The sequence below is a fragment of the Dermacentor andersoni genome, chromosome 6 (genome assembly GCF_023375885.2).
Source record: "Dermacentor andersoni chromosome 6, qqDerAnde1_hic_scaffold, whole genome shotgun sequence".
In the NCBI taxonomy this organism is placed as follows: domain Eukaryota; kingdom Metazoa; phylum Arthropoda; class Arachnida; order Ixodida; family Ixodidae; genus Dermacentor; species Dermacentor andersoni.
The window spans coordinates 152,176,386-152,199,496 of record NC_092819.1 but is presented as its reverse complement, the minus strand read 5'-3'; the positions used below and the strand labels follow the sequence as shown (position 1 = coordinate 152,199,496).

Below are 23,111 nucleotides of genomic sequence, written 5' to 3'. Positions count from 1 at the left end.
CGTAGACTTGCACCTCAAGAAGTTTCATATGAGTGTGCAGCGTCAGTAGAGGATTTTCTGGCGTAGGGGACAATGCAGCGTCACCTGGAAGCACTGCATCCTCTAGTTTTTCCACTGCGAGGGTCCGTAGGGAGTCGGGGAACTTGATCGACGGGGCTGAGGCGAGGGAGGTCGTCGGCGTTGAAGTGAAGGCGACCATGAATAGGGGCGGTTCTGTGCGGGAGGTTCAGTGGTGGCATTGCTGCACCTTGCAGCATTGGAATGAGAAAGCCGCTTAGACGAGAGGAGCCAGTATAGAGGACTGGGTCCCGGATCTCCAGCGACTGCGAGTGACGGCAAATGTGCCCAATTCGACGACAGTGAAAATAAATAGGCTTGTCGTCAGCAGTGCGCCATTCAAACAGGTTGCGGAAAACGTGCTGAATATTAGGATGACAGCGCCGTGTTCTTTAAGCAGGCAAACCATTGGTCGATACGTCGGCTTTTTGCGAGTTCCAGGCGGCGGCACTCCTTGATAACTGCGTCCACCGTCGCCGCATTGTTAAAGACCAGCAAGTTGAAGGCGTCTTCGTCAACACCTCTCAGATTGTGAAAAACCTTGTCGAGCTCAGTAATGTGCGCATCAGCTTTGCGGCACAGAGCCAAGACGTCTTGAATGTACGCGACGTAGGGCTCTGTTGACATCTGCACTCGGCTGGATAACGCCTTCTTTGCGGCAAGTTGGTCACCTAAAGGATTGCCGAACAACTCTCGATAATTTTGCTTAAACGTATCCCAACTAGTGACCTCGTCTTCATCTGTCCTAAACCATATTTGAGGTGTTTCGGTTGAAGGATGGTGGGAACACTGTCCTAGAAAGATTGGCCGCCCTATATACACAATGCCTCATGACCGCGAACGTACCGGAATCTTGGAAGAACGCTAACATAATCCTAATCCATAAGAAAGGGGACGCCAAAGACTTGAAAAATTATAGACCGATCAGCTTACTGTCCGTTGCCTACAAAGTATTTACTAAGGTAATCGCGAATAGAATCAGGAATACCTTAGACTTCTGTCAACCAAAGGACCAGGCAGGATTCCGTAATGGCTACTCAACAATAGACCATATTCACACTATCAATCAGGTGATAGAGAAATGTGCGGAATATAACCAACCCTTATATATAGCCTTCATTGATTACGAAAAAGCATTTGATTCAGTCGAAACCTCAGCAGTCATGAAGGCACTACGGAATTAGGGTGTAGATGAGCCATATGTAAAGATACTGGAAGATATCTATAGCGGTTCCACAGCCACCGTAATCCTCCACAAAGAAAGCCACAAAATCCCAATAAAGAAAGGCGTCAGACAGGGAGATACGATCTCTCCAATGCTATTCACAGCATGTTTACACGAGGTATTCAGAGACCTGGAGTGGGAAGAATTGGGGATAAAAGTTGATGGAGAATACCTTAGCAACTTGCGATTCGCTGATGATATTGCTTTGCTTAGTAACTCAGGAGACCAATTGCAATGCATGCTCACTGACCTGGAGAGGCAAAGCACAAGGGTGGGTCTGAAAATTAATCTACAGAAAACTAAAGTAATGTTTAACAGTCTCGGAAGAGAACAGCAGTTTACGATAGGTAGCGAGGCACTGGAAGTGGTAAGGGAATACATCTACTTAAGGCAGGTAGTGACCACGGATCCGGATCATGAGACTGAAATAACCAGAAGAATAAGAACTGGCTGGGGTGCGTTTGGCAGGCATTCTCAAATCATGAACAGCAGGTTGCCATTATCCCCCAAGAGAAAAGTGTATAACAGCTGTGTCTTACCAGTATTCACCTACGGGGCAGAAACCTGGAGGCTTACGAAAAGGGTTCTGCTGAAATTGAGGACGACGCAACGAGCTATGGAAAGAAGAATGATAGGTGTAACTTTAAGGGATAAGAAAAGAGCAGATTGGGTGAGGGAACAAACGCGGGTAAATGATATCTTAGTTGAAATCAAGACAACGAAATGGGCATGGGCCGGACATGTAATGAGGAGGGAAGATAACCGATGGTCATTAAGGGTTACGGACTGGATTCCAAGGGAAGGGAAGCGTAGTAGGGGGCGGCAGAAAGTTACGTGGGTGGATGACATTAAGACGTTTGCAGGGACAGCATGGTCACAATTAGTACATGACCGGGGTAGTTGGAGAAGTATGGGAGAGGCCTTTGCCCTGCAGTGGGAGTAACTAGGCCGATGATGGTGACCGAGGTAAAATATTACGTTGGTGAATATGACGGTAGGGTGCCACCTGTTTTTAGCGCTGACGCGTTCGTACAGACTGATCCTGCCAACAATGGCTTCTCCGTGTTTTTCTAGAGGTACGCCAGGATCATGGACAGCGGAGTGTGCGATGTAGGTGGCAGCATCTGTCGGCGCCGGCTGAATTCAGCTGTCGTCTTCGGGAGCCTTTACAGACGGCTCGATGTACCGTCCCCTACGTAACTCTGTGGCGAGGTGCAGGGACTCTCCACCTTTACTAAGTATGTTACGTGGGAAGACGCAGACGCCACGCTGTATATATGTATATTTGTAGATCAATACGTTACACTTGGCCAAAAGGCAACAGCCCGCGCTAGCGGCTAATTGTTGTCGTCGTCTTCGCACTTCCTCACAGGACATCAGAAATACTGCTCCGCAGCAATATCTTTGCAGACCTCTTCTTGAACACTGCTGTCTAGCTATTCACAAAAACTTGAAGCAGAAGACTTCCGACAGTTCCAATCACACGATCCATGTTGATGCTGACGAGATTAGCATTGAAGCTATGTATCAACACACCATATTTCCATCGCGAAGATGTATTATTGTTAAGGTGTGTACGCAGCCGGGTTTCTGTCTCCTCCTTGCCAATATACACGCGGCGTCATTCCGTGGCGCTGCCACGAAGAACGCACGTGGCGCGGTTGGGAATAATTATTAAAACACGTTTGGATACATGTGACGTATGCTTGATTTTGCAGAAGCAGCAAATAAATATTAAGTGATTTTTTTTAAATTTAGGACTGTCCCACAGTAGGTGGCACATAGTTAAACAAGATGGCGTCGATGAGATTCCTTGAAGTGTGGTACATACCCAATAGTACGTGCCTAGTTATGTCAGTTGGCAATGAAACGTTCATTAAAAAGCGCATATACGCCATGGCGCATACTGAATGCTCCAAGCAGGCGCCGAAAATAATGAACACACCTAATGATTCACCCTTCACTCTGCAGGCGTCTTCAGGCATTGCCACGTTCGCGACTAGGGCAAAGCTCGTCTTCGAGTAAGAAAGACGACACACGAATCGGCCCTCACCACTCCCCCTGGCAAATAGAGAATGGAACCATCTACGTGTCTCCAAAGCCAGTATTAATTCATTGCTAAAGTTAACAAGGAAAATACATTTTGTAACAGAAGGAACCTGATGTATTGAGGCAAGCGGTCTGCAAATAGGGGAATTTTTGAACAGGGTCGAACGCCCAATTCAAATATTCATCAACTACGAACTACGGACATCAACTACGAAGTTTGCACAGAATTTATTTCGTATGAGAAGAAACAATGGTTATATAGATTCCCACAACTACGTATTAGAGTTCACATCTAAGCGTTAAAATACATGAAAACACTATAAACAATGGACTGAATTATCAGGTGTAAAAATGCATTGTACATTACTGAAACAAGAACACAGCCGTGTTGTCAGACCCACGTACAACCTTTTCTTCGCTAAAAGAGAAAAGTGTGATACTACAGCACCGTACATTGAGAATGATGCAAGGATGGTGAGAATGACCAGTTGGCAGAAATTCGTACATAGGCTACCTAAAAGTGAGCTTTGGGATTTCGAAGTGACCAATCCGTATGCACAGTACCATACTGGTGCACTGTTTACAACTCAACTCAGACTAAGGGCGTACAACCACTGCAGAAGAAAAGCGGTAGCCCAGCTGAGGATTGGAACATGTTCGGTAAAGCGGTTTGTACGGCGAACAGTGGCTTTTTCATTCTTTTTATTGATACATATTGCAACCCTAAGAGGGTTATCGCAGGAGTGGGGTCCAAAATCAAGGGTACCGCACACACAGCCAAAGAGGGTACACAAATCGAAGGTACAAAGCAAAGCGCTAGTATAAGGAATCTGTTAAGAAAAAAAAATGGTCTAAGTACATACATATATTCATATGAACATAGTGAATAACACATGGATTTTGGAATCACGGGACTAAACGAGAGCCCGCCTTAACAAAATTATCAAATCTCAATTTTCGTTTGTTAGCGGGAAGTTGGTTCCACAATTCAATGAATCGGGGAAAAATATAATTGAATTTGTCAGTGCGGGTGCACAGGGGTGTTATACTTAGAGGGTGAAAATTCGTGTGTTAGATGCTTTAGCAAACTTAATGTATTCCAAGTATGAGAAACGTTCAGAGTTAACAGTGGTGTAAAAGAGTTTAAGACTTTCTACATTACGCCGCTCTACCAGAAAAGAGAAGTCCAAGGAGGGCAGGTTAGAAGAGGGAAAGAAGTCCTTGTCGTAACGCCGGCATATAAATCGGATAGCTTTTTTTTTTTGGCCGGATTGGAGTTTTTTCTATGTCGGATTTCAGGTGTGGATTCTAAATGGCACACCCCTAATCCAAGATGGGCCGCACGCCAGCCAAACCTGGCGCTTTCGCCATAAAACACCTCACATCATCATGAGCCTGTGTGAAGCGTGAAGGGGGCATTCAAGGTATCACGTGGATATTCTTTTGTTTTTTGCTGTAAACGTATTCCTGAAACAGGAATAGCAGAGACATTCAGCTGTTAACGGCTAATGGATGAAGACAATTATCGAGTTTAAGCCTAGTCACACCTCAATGATTGTCATAGTTTCTTGAAATGTGCCGGGTGACTTTGCTCTGAACTGCTTCAAGCATGCTCATTTGAAAATGAGCCGAATGAGAGCAAGCAGATAAGGCACATTCAAGTTATGGTTGTACAAAAGTTAGGATAATTTTCGAACATTACAGGGACAATGACCGAGGTTGCGCCTTAAATACTCTAATATTCTTGAGGCTTTAGCGCAGACAGCAATGATTTGATCAAACTAGGAGAGGAGTGGTGTAAAATAAACAATAAGATATTTATAAGATGATGCCCGGGAGACCTGGTCACCTTATATGTGGTAGGAAAATTGAAGAACGTCATGCTTAAGTAGAAAAGAAATAACTTTACACTTGTTATTGTTTAGGGTCATCAGCCACGTGTTGCACTTCTTAGTGGTAATGTTAAGGTCGTTTTGCACGATCAAGCCGGCGTCGGGACATTTTATTGGTGTGTATGAGATGCTATAATCACAAAAGATTATGATGCTTGATACGTTATTTGGCAGATTTCTTATGTGGATCAAGAACTGTAGCGGCTCTTGAACGCTTTCCTGTCGAAGATCAGGACAGAGTTAGCAAGAGTGAGAGCAAGAATTATTAACACTCCAGAATTGCTTGTGAAGGTAAAGAAAATTCCGAAACCATGATAAAGTAAGGGAGTCAAATCGGAGGGCAGACAATTTAGAAATATTGCGGCAATGGCCCACACCATCTAAGACTTTGGTGAAATCAAGAATATATATGATACTTAAAATAAGTATGGAGGCCCATTTCGGAGAGATACTGCAACAGGGATTTATAGAACTTGTTGCACATACTCCTTCGTTCGTAGTGTTGAGCTTGATCACTTATCAATTTGACACCTTTGAGTACCTTTTCGCGAATGGTGTTTATCCCACGGCACGTCCACGGTATATGCGGGGCATCCACTGGAGTTGCAGGAGCGAATCACTTTGGACACTGGACAATGTGTTCGAATAGACTTCTTTCACCCGTGAGAAATTATGTGGAAGGGAGATGACACGTGCGGAGACGAGCCAGCGCGCGGCAGCTTCGTGCTCCTCGCTGTTGCAGTCCACTGCCTGCTCACTGCTGGGTGACGTAAGCAGAACGCTCCGACGAGGGGCCTGGCTTTGGGCTCGCTGCAGCCTCCCAGTTCCGGTTGCGCGCGCTCTGATAGCCGTAATTCGTCGCGGGTAATTGCGTTTGTCGAGATCTGAAAACGCGATCTGATTATCATGCACGCAGTATTGGGGGACTCCGAAGTAAATTTCGCCAGGCGGGGTTCGTTGACAGGCACCAGATCCACAGGGAATACAGCCACCCCAGCGGGATCGAACCCTCCACCACGAGCTTAGTAGTGCGACGCCACAGCCACTTGGCAGCTGCGTCGACTAAACGATATCAATCATGCTACTTAAAAAAATATCGGAAATGACAACGGACCGAGAACTGACGGATGCCGATTGCAACGAAGACTACAACGAGATGGACTGTGATTGAATATCGGGCTGTGAGTGGCTCCCTAAAAAGTTCTTCACCCACTGGATGCGCCTCCTTTTCCAATGGCACTGTTCTGGTTTCGCGTTCAGTTTCCTGTGACGTAACTACATATAACCTTGTTATATGTAGTAAAATTATATTGATTTCAGATTGGTCGTTATCATTTAGTTCAGTTGGTCATGAACAACTTTTTGTTAGCTGAGGGCTGTCCAACTTGCAGTTTGTAAACCAAGCTGTCTTGCGGTCAATGATAAGACTAAAGTGCTGCAAGATGACACTTCTGGATAATTTTCATGACGTACTGGTGAGACAAATGGGTGTGCAATTCGAAACTTGAGGTGGGTCACGAGATTTGCGAATAAAGTGTATCTTGGCCTGTTAGCACCTATCCTGTACGTGGCCTGATGAGAGCGTATTTGAAGTAGTAGCTTAGTGCGAATAAAACTACGGAAACAAGAAAGACGGACAAGGACAAGCGCTACTGATGAGAGCGATTTACGCAAACTTAGATATGCTTAAGTTCTCGACATATGTTCTGCGGAACTGTTTAAGGATTTTCACTGGACCATTTTCCTTTTCGTGTAGGAGATCTTATACATGAAATGGTAGGTGGATGTCACATCTAACGGAATTTGCAAAAATAATTTTTATATTCCTTCCGTGTATTGACGGTAGCCCTAGAGTTTACCTCCGCATTCACTGCATAAAGACGCGTGCATTTTGCTGAATCATCAAGGTATGTTGTCAAAGACCATTCCTTGGAAACTTTATTGGCAATGTGTCCTATATCCTAGCTAAAGGGTCTAACACACGCGCAGTGTCCATGGGCCTGTTTTGCTCTTCTATAGTAAACCAACCAAACCAACCAGAAGTTAACAGCGAAGCTGTTAACCTTTCGTTGGTGGCAATTTTTTTGTCGGCTAGTGCTCATACGAAAACAGTACCGCCACCTAGTGGCCACGATGACTCAGACAGAGCTTAAACGGCAACTGCAAAAAGACTTTGTCTCTGAGTTTTCGCACAGCAGAATTATGTTTTGTCGTATTTTAGAACTACACTCCGAAGCTATCATGGCTGCAGCTGGTATGTAAACCGTACTTTAGGAATGTTCTAACGCACCTTACTTTGAAAAATTAAATTAGTTCAATAAGGCATTTACGTTTTGCGGTGGGCCTAGAAGAATAAGGGCATCAGAGGCACTTCCGCACACACGCATGTTTGCGTGACGTGGAGTCCCCTATCACATCTTCTCAGGCGACAATTAACGCGTTCAAAAATGTTCCCTTTAATACAAGTGGCGAGGCTCCTGGAATGAGTTGGCAATAGCAAGCTCTGGGTGGTGAGAAACAGTGTTCCTTACCTTCTTCACAGAAGCCTTCCGGCTCTTGTAATACTATACATGGCACATCAAAGGCACGAAGTCAACGTGTTCGCGCAAACTGTAGCCTGGAAACTTTTGACCAGCCTTGTACCTGTCCGCACAATGTATCTGTCCTTGATGCATGGGCTCTCTGCCCTTAGAATGCAGCGGGCGTATTCGACATTATGCCTAACAGTGTCCAAAAACAGTACCGCCACCTAGCAGCCGCGGCAATTCAGACTGACCTCGAACGGCAGTTGGAGAAGGGGGCGTGTGAGTTGACGCCAATAGAAAGAGTGCCCCTGTAGATGGTGGCATACAATATATCAGCAGTTTGTGATTGTCTAACGTCGGCAACAGCTACGCTCTACAACCAATTTCACAGTGTGGAACGGTGGCGGCTTTTTGTGCCCGGTCTCTGATGTATAATTCCGTGTGTCCGCACGCCACGCAAATACATCACAATACGAGACGCTACACTGTGTCCTTATACTGCATTAAAATTGAACATTTGGCATTATTATGGTCATTACACAGAAGCTAAAGCACTGACATCGTGAGCTAGGAGTGGATAGTTGCTCAGAGCAACAAGTTTTTCGGTTAACATAATTCGAGCATGGTCACAGTGTTTGAAAGTTCTACAATTCGAGTTAATTTCCTTTTGTTGCACCTCAAATTTACGGTATTGCCGCTTTTCAGGGGTTTATTAATAACCTCCACCTGGCATCTGACAATGCAAATCCATACGATGTGAACACGGCTTCAGCGGACATACTTTTCGGCCAGGCTGGATTTCACGAAGCACAGAACCTGGAAGTCCATTGGGTGGTCTGGAGCAGCATCAACAATAGAAGTTCGAACCCCAGCCTGTTGGACCAGTTGTTTGTTACCGATAAACATGGCGAGGTAAATAGGCGGAGTTCCTATTCTCCTTACCACTGCTTTTTTTCTTATTCATTTATTGAACAGTAAACGTCGGTTATAAGAAATGTCTTTGACAGCATTGTTCTTTGACATGGCGCCAAGCATACAACCTTTAGGTGGCCTCGCTCCTATCCTACTATACATAGCATACCACATGACCGTGTCAGGTCCGGAATATTGGAGTAAAGCCCAACGATAAAAACAATATAAAAACATCTGCTGGTCTTGCATGGAGAATAGAAGTGCTTCCTTCATATCCGGCCAGTTCGCGTACAGGACTGCCTACAGTTAGTGAGCAGGCATTCCTCTACATTTTGACGTGTTGTGCAGCAATAACAATATGTGCACCTTGGAAGGAATCTGCGAGTCAGGTGCTCTCTCATAAAGACCAGTGCTGATGGTGACACCAATGCCCGACTGGCCATTGCTTTTCTTTTACTTTTAACGAAATGCGTACATTACAGCGCTTTCCACAGTTTGAAGTATGTGGTTGACTAGTTTGCTACTATATTTCTACCTCTCAGCGACATAATTTTACGCAGAAGTACCGAGTCAGGATTACGATATAAAATACAATCGACTAAAAAACTATTATTTCCTGGTGTTACAGGTTTTATGACACAGTTGCAATTAGCCACAGTTACGCACAACTGAGCACCGCGTTTTACTGGCGGTGGTGCTAAATGATTTTTCATTGTTGGTTTTTCAATACAGCGTAATATTATTACTGTCAATAAAACATGTACGTATAATGCTGTATTTGCACCAATTTTGCTAATAGATTACGAAGTAAGCAGATAAGCATTGAAATTGCTGGCTTGTTTCCTCCTCTGTACTGTTGAGGGAGTCCAGGAACACTTTCTCTTGAAACCTGAGAGCGTGCTAGAGATGAGCGAAACGAGTGGTTTTCCCTACTTGTTGATGTAAAAAAAGAACTTCTAGCATGCAGCCCAATCATGTTGAGACGAACAAATGATCGAAATCATGAACTCTATGTTCCATTAAAATGAACTTGTTTGAGCATTTCAATATTTTCACAGTGCCCATGCAATCATATGACCATAGATATTTATTGAAAATAATATAGTAGCAGGACTTGTTGTATCCCTCACGCTAATGTGATGCTTGTTATCTTTCTACAAGATAGGGTGCCTAATTTTGAACCACATAAAATCAGCACCATAATAACATATTTGAAGTATGTATTTACTTTCCAGTACACCTACCACACGGCAGACATCCTTCACGGAAGAACTGGAAGCGTGATTACAATAGTTACGAGGTTCCAACCGAACACTCACCCAGACAAGAGAGACTCCGCATCCTGTAACTGGTAAGTTCACTAGGGGCTGAAGTGCTCGCCGCAGCAATTCACTCGAGAAATTGCCCAAACCCTGAAAAGTTTATCGTTCATTTCCATGTTCCAATCCTGTTGCATCCCGTATAAGGGTTATTTGTTGTTACTGTGTATCGCTCCTTAATAAGCGAGGCGCCCCCATCCATATCGTGGTGTCGCCCCCGTTTACGGCCGGCGCCGATTGCGCGATACGGGAATGCGAGGATTCACCGTCAACGCCACGAATCTCCCACAAGGTGAAATGCAACGCCACATTGCCGACTACCTGGCAGGGCTGGGCAAAGATACTTTGCAATTGTATCATGATATGATACAAGACATTCGAGCAACAAGTATTTGAGATACCCATACAAGATACTACGGCAATTATTGTATTCGATACAATACTTTCGATTTGTATCTTAAGATACTTCCATACGTTCGCAAATGTCTTATTATACATCTCTGTATTAAAGCAGCAAATGCGCATTCACCAAAATGCTTGCTTGGAAACTTTTTAACTCCGACCAACCTTGCTTCCTTTGATTGAAATGTCTGGCAGTATCTCAAGATGTTTCTTTTCTTGCTCAAAGTATATTTACATTCCGAAACAATTTTTAGGGGCTGCTTTACCTGCTTAACATGAAAGCTCTTTATACACTGCGCTGTGAGCGGTTTTTGCTCTTTGCTGTTGTAATTGATGGGAGTCGCTGCTCTGCTTGCCGAACTGCTAGCGGGTCGCCACCTAATTACAAGGAATTCCATAAGAAGCCCCTGCAAGATGGCGCAAATACCGCTGTGATGTTTTTTCTTGTCCGTAAGCGTATTACCGTTTACGCAATACCGGGTTACAGCAGCAACGCACATGTTGCACTGCAGCACCAACGCTGGTAGTGACATTTTTTTTTTTGCGCATCGTGAATGCAGAGATCATAAAGTTGCAATGCCCTTTCATATTCTACATGTCTGCTGTCGTAAAGCGTTCGTTAGCGACATAATATTTACGTGCCTCCTTTTGCGATTTTTTTTCTACGAGGAAATTTGTGTAGCCCAAGAAGGTTGCATACGTATTGCACTGGCACAAATCGTGACACGATACTGCCGCTATTTAAACATGAAGTATTGTCCACGTAGCTGCTAAGGTCATACAATAGAAAATTTAGTGCCTGTGAAAATTGAGGTGGCTTAGTGCCACCAGTATCATTTTGAGAAGCGGAGTTCAGCCAGTGTCTATAGTTTCGCACGCTGATGTTGCGATACCACTGCCTTGTATCTTAAAACATAGGATACACTTATCGATTTATCGGAAATACAGGATACTGATACACGTCTTGCCAGACGTATCATGATAGAGATACAAGGAGACCAAAGCGTACCTCAGATAGTACTAAGATACTGCCCACAATTGTTACTTCGCGGCAACACAGTGGGGACCTCGGCAACCATCCCGTTCGCCATCGCCACGCCGGTACCTCTCACCGCAGCACCGATCGTGCACTGGCCCAAACCGTGGCTGGTCCGTTATCTCTTATCCTGGAAACGGAAAGCAGCAATCAATGGAGGCGCGGTTGCTGTTCGTCGAAATGCCGACGACCTTCCGCCGCCCGAAGACCTTCCGCAATACACAGGAGTGAAATGCAGCTATTTAGACGAAGTCTCATAACAAAGAAACAAACAACTAAATCAGATTTGACAACGCGTCGAAACAGCTGCGGGACAAGGCGATGCAGCCGCCACCCGACGCCATGACCTAACTCTAATAATAAAAACCAGGAACCACAGATTTCAACGTAGACACCCAAACCTCACTGCTCTAACCAACACAAGAGCCCCTACTCTATCATCAGTGGGCCGTTTGGCGCCAAGCTGAAGGTCGTTAGGACTGTGCGGGACTGCCTTGAATTACTCACAGCTAGTGGCTACCTAAGAATGTCGTGTGTAATATTGACCGAAGGAGTCGCAGTTCATAACCGTATTTACCTTGACAGCATTGTCGTCCTGCAGCATTGCATGTGGGATGTTATCTTCGGTATGTACTCTCTAAGCCATCACGCGGCCGTTCTCGACCTAAAATCAAACTTAAAAATTGGAGGACGCTTAAGCTTCGCCTTCAAGAGTGGAACGCCATAGCGTTATCGCACCCCGTTCGCACCACCCACTCGTTCGCTCGGCATGCTGTTGACGAGACGAGAGTGGAGAAGCAGGCGAGTGGCGCGCCACCTGTCGTGGCAGTGCCGTACATTGCGAGGAGGGGGTCTTCTGTGTTTGTCGCAAGCTGGCTCTGCGTGTGCGCCCAGCGCAGAAGAAATGTAGCCGAAACGTATTTATCTACGCGTTTAACTGCGACTTCTGAAATTTACATGCTCATAATTACCGATATACACCGCAGTATAACTTTCTGCGGCTCGTTTCTGAGGCAACACCGCATTCTCTAGAGGCGCTTTTGTACCGCTTTGAACCATCGAATTCATGGCTGAGTGGTAGCGTCTCCGCCTCACACTCCTGAGACCTTGGTTCGATTACCACTCAGTCCATCTTGCAAGATGTTTTTATTTTTGAATCCCCTAGCGGGATTTTTCGCTCACGGCCGATGCCGCTGACGCCGACAACGACGACACCGGCTTTTCTGCGACACGACCTCCTTAACGCTGTCACGTTAAAAGCACTGCCCATGAACTAAGCCATATTGTCGGACAAGAATCGCTGTTACCGCGCCTTGAATGTTTTCGAAGGCCAAGTCAGCATCCCGTCAGGCTCCAGCGTCCTGATTTCTGTCATCACCAAAAGACCCGCAGAAGTAGAAGGCGTCCTCCAGGGCGAGAAACATGTGGTACTCAACGGTCAAATTTGCGGCGCGGATGGAATCAATCGATGGTACGGAGGGAAAACGAATGTTCTGCTGACCAACTTGAGGGGGATGTACAAACACCTTGAGAAACGCACGACGATAGCATACATGGAAGAAATTGTGCAGGCCAGTGTATTTTTCTCCTCTGTGATTCTGCTACTCCTACGTCGAAGGCCTTTAACCTGAAACAAATTGTCGCATTCATTAAAGTCCTCCCCTACATAAAGAAGGAACAGCTTGTAAGTCTCCCTGCTGGTTTCTGGCGGCATTGAAGATTCGACAAACAATAATACTAAGAATCTCGTAGCAGCATAATAACGCTCTCAAACACTCCGGCAGAGCCCCTACCGAGTTTCGACCAAAGAACGAAGACTAAATAGTAAAAATCCTATGAAATGATGCACGGTGAAAGTTTACAGCCTTCGACAAGCCCGTGCGGGCCTCACCTAGTGTTAGTGAAAAATAAAGTGCAACTCTGCTTCTTTTGCGTCAAGTATCGTCGCCTAAATAAGGGTAAGGAAAAGACCGTCTATTCCCTCCCCTGGTTAATAATGTACCGGACGGGCTCTGCACTGCGAAACATTTGCTAGGTCTATGAGCCTACTCAACTCAATATCACACCTCTAGTTCAAACGCGAAACGCCGCCGCATGAAGCACCCGAAGAACTCAAAGAACGCCTGCAGTCACCACCAGAGTTCACCCCCTTCAATGAAGAGGCTGGCACCAAAACCCACGCATACGCTACTAGAGTAGACCTCGGCGCCGTGCGAGGCAAAGGAAACATGCACTTGAAAGCGTAATAAATTTTGCTAGCCGGTTGCTATTGAAATCGGAAGCCAATAACTGCAGGACTGAAAAAAAGTGTTTCTTGCACTCATTTGAGCAACCGCAAAATTTCGCCTTTGGTTGTATACCATTCATTTCAAAGTGTTAAGCGGATGTTACGCATTGTGTTGACTGGACAATTTAAGCGTACCTCCTAGCCACCTTGCTCGGTAGAGCCTCAGATTGCAAGGCTTGTACATGATCGTCAGCTACTCTCATTCTAAGTTACAAGACCGGATGGAACACTCCGATACCGACTGTCAATCGCGAGCCCCTATTCACACACCACCAGAAAAAGAAAAGTATAGGGACACCTTTCTATGTGCAATATGAGCAGACGACATTGCCGAACAGCAGCGAGCAGACGAGAAGTTACGAAGCCTTGTCCAGTACGGAAGCTAAAACCGACTTTGTTCTTAAAATATTTGGGTGTATATTATCTACATTTTTGTTGCAAAACAACATACACACAATGAACTTCTAACTATTCCATAAAAACTACCTTGTTTTTTTGGATTCAAACCTTCCAAATCTGGTACAGTGCACTCTAAGAAAAAAAGGACTAAAAGGGGTAGGGAGGTTAGTCCTTTTGGGGACTAACTGATTTGCCACAATCATTAGTCCTTTCGGGGACGAACTGACATGGGATGAACTGTTACTCCTCATGCGCTTACTCCTTCGGGGACTAACAGTTGCCCCTGCCCGATGGTCCTGCCCGATGCAATTAGGCATTTATACCCTAATAAAAAAATATAGAGCTGAAAAAAAAAAAAACGTGGCCAAGAGCAGGAGTCGAACTCACGCCCTCTCGCTCACAAGTCAGGTACTTTAACCACTTCAACACGCCGCTTTTTTTTTTTTTTTTTTTTCTTACATGGTATTTATTACAGTAGCAACAACCCGATATTCACCAGTTGTGCATAGTCAGAGAATGGAGAGCACACTGACAGTCACTCAGAGAAAAGGCATCGTGCATACTGTGGTGGTTGACAAGACGGGATATTTAGGCAAGGTTAAGCATGGGAACGCAAGTGCGGCAATATAAAAGTGACTCTGTATTTTGTGCAAGCTATGCAGTGAGAGTCTAACGTTGAGTGTACTTGCAACCATAAGCGACTGCGAAAAGAAATCAGCCCGAGTATTCTTAGGGTGATTTATACTGAGACACTACGCCATGTATACGTGTAGCGAGCTCAAACGGGGCATCGAAGACGACAGAGAAGGGCAATTTCTCTGTCGTTTAGCGTGTGCCGTTTGAGCTACACATCGCTTCAGTTCGCAACCTCCTTGGAACGGAAGGAACTTAGGTACTATTGACCAAGAAAATCTAGCCGTCTATCAATGACTTGCGCGTTTAGTGTGTAACGCTCATTTATGGGGTGCGCACGAAGGGCATGCTTCTTCACATTCCAGTATTAAGTTTCACGTAATTTTTCTCACGAAGAGGCAAGGTGCTGCTCTGCATGTAGTTCAATAGACAATGCACGAACTTCGAACCATTCACAAATTATGGACAATACCGTTTTCGCCGCATCGCTCCATGACACGGACGAAAACAGCGAAGTGCCTGGGGAGTAACTGTTGCCGTTCGTCCTCCCATTGCTCTCTTTCCGACCAGGGACTAAACACTTACTCTCCGAAATTTGCACACGGCACGCACATTCATGCAGTTAGTCCTTTGAGGGACGAAAGCGCCCTTTTTAGGACTAACGGCGCAGTTACTCCCGTTTTCCCCGGGATTTTTCTTAGAGTGTGCAACACAGAAAGAAATAAACTAGCCGTGCCGGCTAGGTGAAAGAACAGAGCGCTGACTTCCAACAGGTTTATTTGGAAATTGCACGAAATATAAGTCTACAATAAAAGGTCAGGACGTGTCGTCACGACACTTCACAAAACGTCACACCGATAGAAGACTACACCATCATCAAATAGTGATCGGTGCTTTTCTAGCAGTTACGCCCGATAAAAATTCGCGTTACATTCACAGTCGCGACAGTGAATTCGTTAGTGTCCCTGGATAGCTCGGCTTAGCTAAAAAAGCACCAATCACAACTTATGCGGGAGATAATTGAAGCTGATCTCATAGCAAGGGCTGCCAGCACATGTGTAAGCGCGCCATCTTTGTGCCTGCCTTCACAGGAAGTAAGTTTTCTTGATAAGTTTAACCATGCCTAACGGAATCGCGCATTCTGTGACTCATGATGGTGTAGTCTTCTATCGGTGCGACATCTTGTGACATGTCGTGAGCACATGTCCTGATGCTTTCTTGTAGCTGTATATTTTGTGCAACTTGCCAGTAAACCAATTGGAAGCCAGCGCTCTGTTCTTCCGTCTGGCCGGCTCGGCTTGTCTTTTCCTCTCTGTGTTGAGCTGTACCAGTTTCAGTACGCAACACCAACTCCCCCAATTCTAAACCATAGAGGATTCAGACCTGCGCCCAAAGGTACTGCGGGCCCCTCATGATCATCCAACGGCAGCACACCTCGTGTTCCCCATTACGCTCGCAATGATGCGGAAGACATATTAGTGGCGGCGCGTAAAAGTCGACATCACCCACTAAGTGAAGACATACCGAGACTGTCAGCGACGCAAGACGGAACCGACAAGACCACCGGAAATATTTCAGTCATGCGAGTCTGGCTGCCGTTTGCTCCAACATATAGGAATGGAGCTATAGCGCCCTTTGAGAGGTCAGCACCCGGGAATAAGTGAATTACCGTTACTTTCGGACACCTTCCCTATCACGCCGAAATGAAATCCCTGCCCAAAGGTGGTGCTGTGCAAGCTGATTACCCAGACCGTTCAGCAATACAGTCAAACATGTCGCCGTACCCACAGACGAATGGTCTTGCCGAATGCCTGAACAAGTCACTTACCGACATGTTAGCAACGTACGTTCTTGTCGAACACAAGACGAGGGATGCCGTCCTTCTTTATGTAACCTTCGCCTACAACGCAGCAGTGAAGGAGCTAACGGGCATGACGCCGTTCAAGCTCGTTTACGGAAGGAAGCCGATGGCGACACTAGACACCATGCTGCTTACAGTGAGCTAAGGAGAGAATGTCGGTGTCGCCGCCTAGCTCTTTCGTGCCAAAGAAGCACGACAGTTCCGCCGCCTGCCATCAAGAACATCAAATGACTGAGAGCCGATATTAGAAACTTCGACGGCGGTAGGTAGAACACAAGCCCGACCACCGTAATACAGTCGTCGGGCAGGTATTACGCCTTAGTAAGTGCGTAATGCATAATACAAGGATGGTATTACGTCATTGCGCATTCACGGCGGTGCCACGCAGTACCTGAGGTTGTCCACTGTTACGTTTCGCCTCCGACGCGCGGTATAGCCGGCTCGGATGCAACGGACGCCGGGGCTTCGTGAACAGCGGCGGACATTTGGGCCAGTTCAGCGCTGTCCCAACGCCTCCTGCTCTGCGCGTCCAGGCATGTTTCAATGCCACGTGTCTTCGTGTGTGTGTGTGTGTGAGTGTGTATGCATGTTGGTGCCCACGCTTGTCAAAGCGCGGCAGCCGGGGAGAGGAGCTCCCCAACTGTGAAGCGAGGAGGTCTGACCGGCGCCGGCCCGGCGGATGCGTCACTTCTTGTCTCAACGTGTCCGTGTGCCGCCGTCACGTGCGCCTCTTTCGAGCCGTTCCTTCTTGCCCTCGACTCCGAGAGTATAAAAGCAGTTGCCCCCGGACGCCAAGAGAGAGGCTTCGATTTCTTCCGTCGAGTAACGTGGTCTCCCGTCTCTCCACTTCGGTCGGCCTGACCGGCCGCTCTTTTGCGATGCTATAATAAACAAGTTGTTCTGTTAGCAGTCGACTCATCCTTTGTCAGGACCTTCGGATGCTTCCAGCTGTGCCCCAGGCTGCCAGGGCAACGCTACCCTTGGGGCTTGCGACCCAGATGCAACACAACGTAGTGCGTCTTAACTCTTTCCTTACAACGCAGTCTCTGTAAAAACGACAGAAACACACCTGTTTGCTTTTATTTGTTCAAAAACACATAACACAAAGGTGTACTTAAACTACTATTCAATATCTTTATTTCAGAACAGGGCTTTAAAAAACAGTTTGCAAAAAAACGAACTTACTCTTTATATGTCTGTCTCTTTGTGTAAAAAAGACTTCTCTGCAGAGCTTCAAATTTCTAAGGTTAGTTGAGAAGGTACGTTCGTGGTACTAAATAAGGGCGGTACTGTTCCTATGATGAACGCCCGCATATCTTATACCATAACTAACTTATCGACAATCAAGCTGTACTTATGTTTCCTGGTTGCTCTATGTACGCGCGCAGCTCCTCGTAGGTACGAGTGGTACGCATTTTAAGAAACTTCCTGTCTCAACGTCGCTAAGGAACGTGTTAAATCCTAGAGTTTCATAAAATTTCTGAGGGGAACTGCAGAGCTAGTGCCTCGGAGCTCGAAGCAGGTTGGTACAGTCAGCATCACGATGCAAGATATATACTCATTATGTGAGGATACTATCGAGGCCACCGCCGTTGTTGCTTAGTGGCTATGGTCTTGGTCTGTTAAACACGATGTCATGGTATCAAATCGCGACCGCGTTGGCGTCATTTGGAGGGGGGCGGAATGCGAAAACACCCGTATACTTTGATTTTGGTGCATGGTAGAGAACCGCAGGTCGTCTAAATTTCCGGAGTCCTCCACCACTGTGGGCCTCACAATCAGATCATGATTTTGGCACGTAAAACCCCATAATAGTTTTTAACTCTGGAGGTGCGATGCACCAGATAAGTTGACGACTCGCAGCCGTCAGCCCATTGAGGGCAGCGACTATATTTCGGCGGGAGGACGCAACTTCAAGAAACAGATGATTGCATATCATATTGCTATAGCAACCATCGCTTCGCTGGAAATCTGAATTCAACATACATCCTGTGGTGCAGGAAAGAGAAAGCTGGTGCTGTTTTCTGTTACGCGCACGGCTCAACGACTGTAGGCGAAGAGGATTAAGGATTCAAAGAAGACAGGTAGAAAGAAAGGGAGCAGTGGTATCCCACAACGTGCTAGAGAAACAGGGTATACTGCTAGGCGAGGGGTACTCTGAAAGAAGCGAACGCTGAGGCGTTGGATACTCCATGTGATTCCTGGGACGATGTGTTCAGGTATAGGGAAGCGAATTGCAGAGCCCATGCGTGATCGAACATCCTTGTTGGGATGTGTGGAGTATCCGCTCCGATAGAGAGGCCGCGATGGGGTGCCGACGTTAGGAGGCTAAAGAACAATCTTGCTCATCGACTGCTGCGTCTCGCTTCAGCATTTTGACGCGTGACACGGCAGCCGATGTGAAAGAGCCGTTGCCGAAGCCATCGTAGCAGTGATAGCGCCTATGTCGAGTATCACGTGCCCGCGTTTTCTGGCAGGGGGGCCTGGTGTCGGAAACGTTGCCAGTAAGTAAATTCACTGGTCACACGACTCTTTTCTATATATTGTCACTAGCTGTCATGAACCACGCCTGCCGCGGAGACAACGAGAAGAAAGAAGAGAACGACGTTGGCCAAGCTGCCGCGAGACCGCTCTTCAACAACCGCGCCTATCAACCAGATTCATCTGGTTCTGCGTTAAACACCTCGTGTGTAACATTTGGTGGAGCTGTGCGGGGTACCTCCCACGACTTACAACGGAACCACCAGCACTAGAGCTACGCCAAAGCCGTCGCCTCGCCGGACTTTCGCCGTCGCGCTCAATCATGGCTACAGAGCAAAATACCCTCACCAGCAGTGCCTCGGCAAGCCCAGTCCCTATCCAGCACTACCGAGAGCCACGCACGTTCTCGGCGAAGGCAGAGGAAGATGTGGATGAGTGGCTAACCCATTACGAAAGGGTAAGCCAATACAATAACTGGAATGCTGCCAGTCAGCTTAGGAACGTTGTTTTCTTCTTGGCCGGCACGGCGCTGGTATGGTATGACAACCACGCGGACATGCTAACTACATGGACACGCTTCGTTGAGGAGATCAAAAAGTGTTTCGGTGACTCGGACGCAAAGAGGAAACGTGCGGAACTCACATTAGCCCAGAGAGCTCAGGTACCCGGCGAGACTTGCACTACCTATATCGAAGAAATTTTGAAGCTGTGCCGAACCGTGAACCCTCACATGACAGAGGAAGATAAAGTGGGACACGTGGTAAAAGGAATAGCGGAAGACGTGTACAACTTCCTCATTGGTAAAGAGAACTTGCACACTGTATCAGAACTGATACGGCACTGCCGTACGTTCGAGGCGCTGAAGACTCGCCGAATTACACCAAAGTTTGGACGGCTGGCCAATGTAACAACTGTAGCAAGTGTTGACACGAGTCCTCCGCTCCCAGACCTATCGTCCGCCATCCGCCAGATAGTCCGCGAGGAGCTACAGCGACATGACGAACAGGCACGTTATGCGGCGCCACGTTACAGCTCCTCCGTTTTCCGAGACACTCTTTGGGAACCCCCTTCGGCTACTCGGTGAACGTCGCGGATCTTAACGGCTCCAGAGACGAACCGCATTACATTACGACCGAACCACCACGCAATGATTCGCCCCCTCAACGTTTTGATCCACGCCCACGCAACTTTCGTCCACGAAGACTCGCCGCTACCTACGACTTTCAAGGGGAAGAGCCTCGTTACCCTCAACCGATGTCTTCGGCAGAATACTTCAACCCGCATTCTGAAGTTCGCCCTTCGCCAGTGTGTTACTGCTGCGGCATGCCTGGCCATATAGCTAGGTACTGTAGCCGACGCCGAGCATCGAACTACGGATCGTCAGCGCCCACTATGCGGTCTAGCGGTCGTACACTGCGCACTCAGTGGCCAGGAGACTCCACTTCAGGAAGCCACTTTCGAGAGGACCGATGCAGCGCCCAGGAGACCTACCTTGGAGAAGAAAGAACCCGGAACCGCTACCGCTCCCCTGCCTCCGACCGTACTCTGACGCCACCACCAGCCTTCCGAGCCTCTCGATCACCATCCCCTCGGCCGCGATTCACGTCACCATCGCCTCGGCGCCGTTTCGTGTCGCCCCCGCCGGGAAACTAGCCAGCGCGGCCGATGGAGGTGAGGTCGCTGGAAAATGTGTGCTGCCGACTCAACTGCCTCCAACTATTTTCATGCTAAAGAATAAGGTTCATGTACTGATTGATGGGGTCTCTACAATGGCTTTAGTCGACACGGGAGCAACTGTCTCGGTCATGAGCGTGGGGTTTAAAGGCCTTCTGGGACGCAAGGTTATGTTTCGTTGGGACCAGTGCACAAGTTTCCGTGGAGTCAGTGGTGAATCATTATACCCGGTTGGTGTGTGTAACGTGGATGTGTCATTGGGTGGGAAAGTTTTTAATGCAGAGTTTACTGTTCTTCCTCGCTCCTCGCATGACGTGATTCTGGGGATTGACTTTTTGCAATTGTGTGGTGCGAATGTTGACTGCCGGACGGGAGAACTCAGTGTCGACACCAGTGTTTCACCTGTGCTCTTTGAAGGTGAAGCTTGCCCGGAGAGTGTGCTGTGCGTGTCTGAGGATACAGTTGTGCCCGCCTTATCCGCGATGCGTGTTGCCGTCGCCTGTTCATCTCCGGCTCCTATCCCGTTCGACGCTGCAGTGGAACCTGTACATCGGAACTGCCTCAAGAAAAACGTGTTAGTTCCGCACTGCGTAGTCTCAGTGACCAATGGATGCGCGGGGCTGTGGGCGCTAAACTGTTCCACTGAAGCGGCAGTGCTACCTCAAGGCCTAAAGATTGCCACGTTTCAGGAAGACTCGCCCGTATCGGTGGCAGTACTTACAGAGCTCCCCGATGGAGGAGCAACCAGTGTCTCGAGCCCCGGGAGCTCGAAGATACTTTCCATGATTGACAAGTCACTCAGCGATCACGAGCGTCGAGTTTTGATGGCCCTGCTTACGAAACATACCTCGGTATTCGACTTTGCGCAGCACGAGGGCCCGCCATCAATTCCTGCGTCCAGAACTCGTCACCGCATCAACACAGAAGCCGCCCAGCCAATCCGACAAAAACCCTATCGTGTATCTCCGTCAGAACGCAAGATAATCAGTGATCAGGTCCAAGAAATGCTATGCAAAGGCGTCATTCGAGAATCATCTAGTCCTTGGGCAGCACCCGTGATATTGGTGAAGAAGAAAGACGGTACGTGGCGGTTCTGTGTTGATTACCGTCGCCTAAACGTCGTCACTAAGAAAGATGTATATCCGCTCCCACGAATTGACGACGCCATCGACTGTCTCTTTGCGGCATCTTACTTTTCCTCAATCGATTTACGGTCAGGTTACTGGCAAATTCCTATACACAAGGACGACAGAGAAAAGACAGCATTTGTAACACCCGACGGACTATTCGAGTTTAACGTGATGCCTTTCGGGTTGTGTAACGCACCTGCAACGTTCGAAAGGTTCATGGACACGATATTACGCGGCTTAAAATGGGAAGTTTGCATGTGCTACTTAGACGACGTTGTGATCTTCGGGCGAACGTTTAGTGAGCACAACAAACGTTTGGATTTGGTCTTGAACTGCTTGGAGAAAGCGGGCCTCGTGCTCAATTAAAAAAAATGCCGTTTTGGGGAACGACAAACTCTTGTGCTAGGCCATCTCGTCGCTAAAGAAGGCATCCGACCAGATCCACAAAAGACTGCGGCCGTAGAAGCATTTAGAGTACCCAACTCTGTCAAGCAGTTAAGAAGTTTCTTGGGCTTGTGCTCCTATTTTCGCCGATTCATTCCCCGGTTTGCTGACATGGCTCATCCCCTTACACGCCTTCTCCAAAAAGGCGTTCCCTTTGAGTGGACTGCAGATTGCGACTCATCGTTTCGCCAGCTCAAGTTCCTGTTGACATCCCAACCAATTCTTCGGCACTTTGATCCTTCATCACCAACTGAAATTCACACCGATGCCAGTGGCGTAGGCATCGGTGCTGTGCTAGTTCAGCGTGTTGACGACAGTGAGCACGTGATCTCTTACGCTAGCCGGTCCTTGAGCCGCTCCGAGCGCAACTACACAGTCACCGAACAAGAGTGTCTGGCGGTCATCTTCGCCGTGCAACGGTTTCGTTCGTATCTCTATGGGCACCCCTTCACTGTGATAACAGATCATCATTCGCTATGCTGGCTTGTGAATCTGCGGGATCCCTCAGAACGACTAGCGCGCTGGGCCCTCCGTCTACAGGAATACGATTTCGTTATTTGCTACAAAAGTGGCCGGCGACATGCTGACGCTGATTGTCTCTCTCGGATGCCACTTCAAACAACTGAATGTGATGCGGACAAATTTGATGAATACATCGCTTTTGTGTCCCCGGAATGTCCGGATATGCGTACCGTCATATCCGAGCAGCACAAGGACGAGAGCTTACAACCGCTCTTCGCGGCAGCACAGGAGTCACCTGCAGGCAGTCGCTTTCGCCTACGTGA

The 23,111-nt window shown here is 47.4% G+C and overlaps 1 protein-coding gene across 7 annotated transcripts in view; it reads left to right on the top strand.

The window, feature by feature from the left end:
* Positions 1-23,111, top strand: part of LOC140219018 (uncharacterized) — a 308,514-nt gene that overhangs the window by 240,108 nt on the left and 45,295 nt on the right. For all 7 annotated transcript variants that reach the window (XR_011895296.1, XM_072288860.1, XM_072288862.1 and 4 more), the window contains 2 exons: positions 8,454-8,660; positions 9,896-10,011. Coding sequence is in view for 6 of the 7 variants with exons in the window: in XM_072288860.1 (XP_072144961.1) it covers positions 8,454-8,660; positions 9,896-10,011 (323 nt within the window). In the remaining variant the exon portion in view is untranslated. The remainder of the gene's footprint in view (positions 1-8,453; positions 8,661-9,895; positions 10,012-23,111) is intronic.